The sequence below is a fragment of the Egretta garzetta genome, unplaced genomic scaffold (assembly GCF_000687185.1).
Source record: "Egretta garzetta isolate BGI_Z169 unplaced genomic scaffold, ASM68718v1 scaffold45, whole genome shotgun sequence".
In the NCBI taxonomy this organism is placed as follows: Eukaryota; Metazoa; Chordata; class Aves; order Pelecaniformes; family Ardeidae; genus Egretta; species Egretta garzetta.
In genome coordinates this window covers 13,361,754-13,367,971 of record NW_009260028.1, presented here as the reverse complement: position 1 = coordinate 13,367,971, position 6,218 = coordinate 13,361,754, and the positions used below count along the sequence as shown (strand labels likewise).

General features: G+C 45.4%; 1 protein-coding gene across 4 annotated transcripts in view; it reads left to right on the top strand.

Annotated features, from left to right (window-relative positions):
• LOC118452512 (V-set domain containing T-cell activation inhibitor 1-like) overlaps positions 1-6,218 on the top strand; it is a 36,464-nt gene that overhangs the window by 19,582 nt on the left and 10,664 nt on the right. For all 4 annotated transcript variants that reach the window (XM_035896455.1, XM_035896453.1, XM_035896456.1 and 1 more), the window contains 2 exons: positions 3,988-4,071; positions 4,484-4,536. In XM_035896455.1, coding sequence (XP_035752348.1) covers positions 4,064-4,071; positions 4,484-4,536 — 61 coding nt within the window. In that variant the 5' untranslated portion in view covers positions 3,988-4,063. The remainder of the gene's footprint in view (positions 1-3,987; positions 4,072-4,483; positions 4,537-6,218) is intronic.

Here is a 6,218-nt window from a genome sequence, read left to right as displayed (position 1 = left end):
GGCTGAACAACCCCAACTCTCTCAGACTGTCTTCACAGGAGAGGTACTCCAGCCCTCAGATCACCTTTGTGGCCCCTCCTCTGGACCCACTCCAACAGCTCCATGTCTCTCCTGTGCTGAGGGCTCCAGAGCTGGACACAGTGCTCCAGGTGGGGGTCTCACCAGAGCAGAGTGGACCTGCTGTCCACACTGGTTTTGATGCAGCCCAGGATAGGATTGGCCACCTGGGCTGCAAGCGCACATTGCCGGCTTGTGTCCAGCTTTTCATCTGCCAGTACCCCCAAGTTCTTCTCCATAGGGCTCCTGCTTTTCATCTGCCAGTACCCCCAAGTTCTTCTCCGCAGGGCTCCTGTCAATTCCTTCATCCCCCAGCCTGTATTGATAGAGGGGGTTGCCCCAACCCAGGTGCAGGACCCTGCACTTGGCCTTGTTGAACCTCTTGAGGTTCACATGGGCCCACTTCTTGAGCTTGTCCAGGTCCCTCTGGATGGCATCCCATCCCCCAGGCATGTCAACCACACCACTCATCCCTGATGATCAGACAGCTGCCTGGAGAATTCAGAGCAAGGCTTATGGCAATAAAAAAACCCAAAAACAAAAGCAACAAAAAACATCTGTACACAACGTGGGCCCCTGGCTCATGCATGGCGTCTCTACCCAAAGCATTTTCCCGTCCTGCCACCCCAGCTGTCCTGACCAGCAGAGCTATTCACAGGGAAGTGTCCTTAATATACCACAGCAATGCTATTTCCAGGGTTGACAGAGCACTTAGGGAAAACACGATTCTCTTATTTTAATGGGAGAACTTTAGTGCTTCACAAGCATAAAGCCTTCAACAGTAGCATTTAGGACCTCTCTCACACCCACACCTCCTTGCACTGGAAAGAGACAACTTGAATCAATTAACTTTAGGACATAAAGTCCTGCTATTCTACAGGCACTAGGAAAATGTGGTTACTTGCCTACTTGATTAATTTAGTTTTATTGCAGACTGAACTAATGTGTTCAGTAAACAGCCTTGCACGCATGATGCAAAAGTTGGATGACAGAGACACTGCCAAGAAATTCAGTTTTGCAATTTAATCATACCCTTTAGTTACGCTGCATGCCTTTGTTATTTCAGGTAGGTTAGTGTGTTAAAGAAGTTATTAATTTGTATTTTAATTCTTCAGGAAGTGATTCTTCATTGCAAAGCATTTCTCAATTGTTTTATTTTTTCAGAGGTTGAGTTCTAAATAATTATTTTGTCAGATTGAAATGAACAGTAAATGGATCCACTTTTAAATTTGAAAAAAGTTATTATTTTTGTAAACTTCAATGTCATTTAAACCAGCACTTAAGAATAAAAAAAAAAAAAAAGATGTGAAATAGCAAGTAGAAACTAATTCTTTTAAATGCTGATCCACATGGTGGCTGAAGCACCTTACACCAGCAGAACTGCACAGATGGGAACAGATCTCCCCTTTAGTGTACCAAGAACAATCCTTCTAGAGGCTCAGTGGAAACATTTTTGTTCCAAGCAGAGTCAGCTCTACCCAGAAAGAAACGTTATTTCAACTAAACAGCACTAGATTAAGCTAAATTAAGGGTCAGGTGCTGCAGCTAGGCCAGTCTGAAGGATTCCTGCAATTAGACGCTGCTTCCTAAAACAAGACCTGCTTTGCTCCTTCTTTACGCACAAGCTCAAACTTCAGTAGGGAAGTAACAAAAGCACGCGGATGGCAAGAGAGCTCCATGTTCTCATGCAATTCAGAAGCAGTTTGGTATTTCAGGTCTGCTCCCACTTCCCCACTCCCCCCCAGTCCAAGACTTGCGCAGGCACTTGTGAGAACCAGAAACCCCACAGAGACTCCGTGGGAGTAAGCTCGCCAAAGCTGGAGGCGCAAACAAGCTGGCTGGGCTGGAACAACCACCTTCATGTGGTTCTTGAGTCAGAATCAAAACTTTTAGAAAATGACAGGCTCTTCAGAAGAATGACATCACTTCTTGGAGTTCCAACTTTCTGGTCATTCTGGTCTGCTGCTACTGCACCTTTACACAGACCTGTTAGCTGGCCACACCTACCAAATTTTGAGTTCTTTCTGTGTAGGGGGACATCATAAGGACCCCATTTACCTACAGAGAGAGCAGACATGGCCACAGTACCACTACAGAACACAGCTGCCGAGTTCCAGCTGCCAGGCTGCCCTCCCTCAGCCCAGCAAGAGCCTTTGCTGCTGCCTAACAGCAAGTTGGTGTGGAGCCCTGGTCCCTGCAGATCCACCCATTCTTGCCCCAGTGCCAGGCCAGAGCACAGGGTAAGTTTGCTCCTGATATTTGGAGGAGAAGGCAGCGATTGTCCCCCTGTACTCAGCACTGGTGAGGCCACACCTCAAATACTGTGTTCAGGTTTGGGCCCCTCACTACAAGAAGGACATTGAGGAGCTGGAGCATGTCCAGAGGAGCGGCTGAGGGAGCTGGGGTTGTTCAGCCTGGAGAAGAGGAGGCTGAGGGGAGACCTTATCGCCTTCTACAACTGCCTGACAGGAGGCTGTAGCCAGATGGGGGTCGGTCCCTTCTCCCAAATAGCAAGCAATAGGACAACGGGAGACAGCCTCAAGTTGTGCCAGGGGAAGTTTAGGTTGGATAACAGGAAAAATTTTTTCACTGAAAGGGTTGACAAGCATTGGAGCGGGCTACCCAGGGAAGTGGTTCCCTGGAGGTATTTAAAAGACAGGTAGATGTGGTGCTTAGGGACTTGACAGTGTTAACAGTCGGACTTGATGATCTTAAAGGTCTTTTCCAACCTAAAAAATTCTATGACTTCTATAGAGCAGCCTTATGTGGAGTAGAACAACTGTACAAAGCTGAGAGAGAGGATAAACTCCATGGGGCATCATGGACAACTAGTCAAGCAGATAGAAGTGGCATCAGTGCCTCAGTTTCATTTACAAAAGGCAGGCGACGCACATGGAGTAAGCTCACTTTGCATAAATTTATACCCTTGCTTGAAACAATAACCATCACAATGGGGAAGGAGGCAACCACAGAAGGAGTTAATCACAAACATGCAGGACACACTGGTTTTAATGTCAAAGAAGCCAAAAATGGCAGATGGCTTGCCCTGAGTATTAGGAAAAGGCTGGTAAGTGAAGTATAACCAGGGCTTGGCCATGAGGAGAGAGGGAGAAACACAGAAATCCAGCTCTCAGGTCTTGCTCACCCCAGGAAGCACCATTGCACCAGGAGCAATAGACAGGAGAGCAGCACCAGCACCTTCCCCAGACAGAGCTGCCCCAGTGGGAAGAGGACCTTGGCTAAACCACTACTTCCACCATCAGCATTATCTCTGGAGCACACCAGGGAGGAACAGTCACTTCAGCTGTTTGTACTCCTTAAGCTATGAGATACTATGAGGACAGGGAGAGGAAGCCCAAACCCCACATTCTTCCCCCTTCTCAGTTTTTTTTTTTTTTTCCTTCCTCTTTGAGAAAGTACCTGATTTAACAGCCTCCTCAAAGCAGCAGCTCTTTTAAGCCTATAAGGAAAATGCTGCCAATTAGCAGTGTTTGTATTTTGTTGGTAGATATGCAGCTTGGGTGGTGGTTGGTAGTCTGAGGGATGGTTGTCTACACCTCTTGATAAACACAAGAGCCATTAGTTTTCACCACCTTCTTTAATCTCAGCTGGTTATAGAATAAGAATCCCTTCACCAGGTTGAAATCTCAGGGCTAGCAAGTGCACAGCTTGTGGCTCACATCCATCCTGGACATGAAAATAAATACACCCTGTGTATTGTAAGAGTGTATTCAGACTGTAAATATATGCTTTGTGTACATAATACAGAGAGTGTATACAACGGTGGGTATAATATCCTGCCTGTATTACATATACAGAGTGAAAGAAAACAGACTGAACCACAGCAAACGAAGTACTAGTAAATAACCTATCCCCTTCTGGAGAAACGCTTACAGCGGCAAAAATTAAGAGCCTTTCACTCTTTTGCAGAGGCAGGAGTGGCAGCTGGAGCACCTGGTGAAGCTCGCAACTGGGAGGGATCCTTAAGGACTGGGAAGGCACAAAAATGAAATGGTAAGCTACACTTTTCTTGTGCTGCAAAACAGCTGAAATTTGGAGGCAGAGGGAATTCAATTTAATTGCCAATAGAAAATAATCTCAAGAGCAAGCTATGACTACGTATACAAAATTAACTTTGTCCGCATGAGAATGCAAGCGGGAAGCATGGGTTGGTGTTTGCCACTGAAGCCCCATCCCGTTATGACATTTGGGAAACCTCAGATCTGCAGGCAGGAGATACAATCGACACCAAGACTAGATGACAAAACATGGCAGGGTTTCTAACCCATCCAGCTTTGTATCCAAATTCTCTTCACAGATGAGGCAGTTGTGAAAAAGGGCATAAATTACGCCAGAGAAAAAGTCTTTGATCTCTGCTCTAGCATTCTAACAAAGTATTTGGCATTTCTCTCTCTCACTTCATTAGGGAGACTGCTCTCTGGATGGTTGCCTGTTTACTGTTTGCGTCTCTGCCCAGAGGTAAATATACTCTAACACACATTTAGGAGTTTTTGGAAGTATTTACAGATGAATACACAAACTGCAAACTGAGAATCTTGGAGCAAAAAAGACGACAAGTACATGCTTTGCTTTAAATACATTTCATCACAGTCTACGGTTTGCAAAAGTACAGGTAATAACATTCAGATAAGCCTCTATATCTGAAAGAAGCGGTCTCAAAGTTAGGGCATTTCACGCCCACAAATATTTACCTATAAAGTTTATCCTGCCCACATCCTTAAAAATACCCTGCCATTTCCATAATTTTAAGGATGACTTGGAATCTCATCCTTTACAACCCCCAACTGCCTTGCATCTGGTTTTGTGTTTAAACTCATTAAGTTGCTGGGCTCACTATAGGCATAACCAGGTAAGTGAAAGGACTGAAGCCCAGCAGCAGTCTCTCAATCTAAGTCTTTGCACATGGTCTACCAAGTTTTAGCAGAGTTGGGTTTCTGACATTATATAGATTAGATATGATCATCTTCTATTAGAGAGATACACTAGTATGTGCCAGTAAAGGAGTTTCCTACAATCTTCAGGGGCAACTCCCTGTAATTTCCTTACCTGAGGCTTAAATTCAGCAGCATTAAGACCTCTGCATGTGGTCAATACTCCTCTGTTTACCCACAAGTACCTCACATTTACCAGGCACTGCGGTGGTTCAGGAGGTTACGCTTCATCCAGAACTCGTTTCCCTCTCTCTTCTGGAAGCACACCTGACATTTTTAGGGTCTCCACAGAGCAGCATGAAAGGTCTATCACCACTCAAGATGTACTCTTTTGGTAGTAGCTGAGTGCACTTGCAGCATGCCGAGTCAATTCAAGTTCAGTGTTTCTGAGAAAGCACCTGGGATTGCAAACAGCCCCCTACCCTCCCCAAAATACTTTTGCATGTAGGTGAGACATAAGCCTGTAAGGAATCACACACTACTACCTTGTCAGGGTAACACATTTGAGTTGGAGCTCATAAGTACTCAGAAACACAAGAAACTCCCTGTTGCCTTGTTTCTAACACTGGAACATTTTTCTACTTAACCCATCACTTCCACTATTAATCTACTTTTTCTACTGCCAGAGCTGCACTAGTATCACCAGAGTGAACTCGAGAGACACACTCAAGAGCTTTCCACTTCCAGGCCCTTTTCACAAGGCATAAACTCTAGATTGCCTACTGGCATCCCAGATTTCTCCAGTACAAGCAATACATAATTAATAAACAAAGATGACTAGTCTAGCTCATTGTTAGGGGGGTGGGGGAGGAGAAGAGGGAGAAGCAAAAAATCCCAGTCTTTATGAGCTTCCTCACACCACACTTTGGATACTGAAGCAGCAGTGTTTTCTCATTACAGGAATCTTACAGATGGGTTAAATTAGCACCTTCAATTTCACCTTAATAGTCTTAAGCATTCGGGCAATATTTAAAACACACAATTAAAAGAAACCAAAACCACAAAACAAACTCACTCCACTTCACATTTGAGTTTTACAACTGCAAAAGCCACATGCCAACAAGCATTTTTTCCAAGGTAGAGAACTGCACCTTCCACGCATGAAGCTTACCAATCGGATGGGAGCTCCTCGCCTGACTTCACACACCCCGGCGGTGGGAGCATCTGCCACCATCCCCACCGCACGGCCGGGTCACGCCCCCTGCGCGG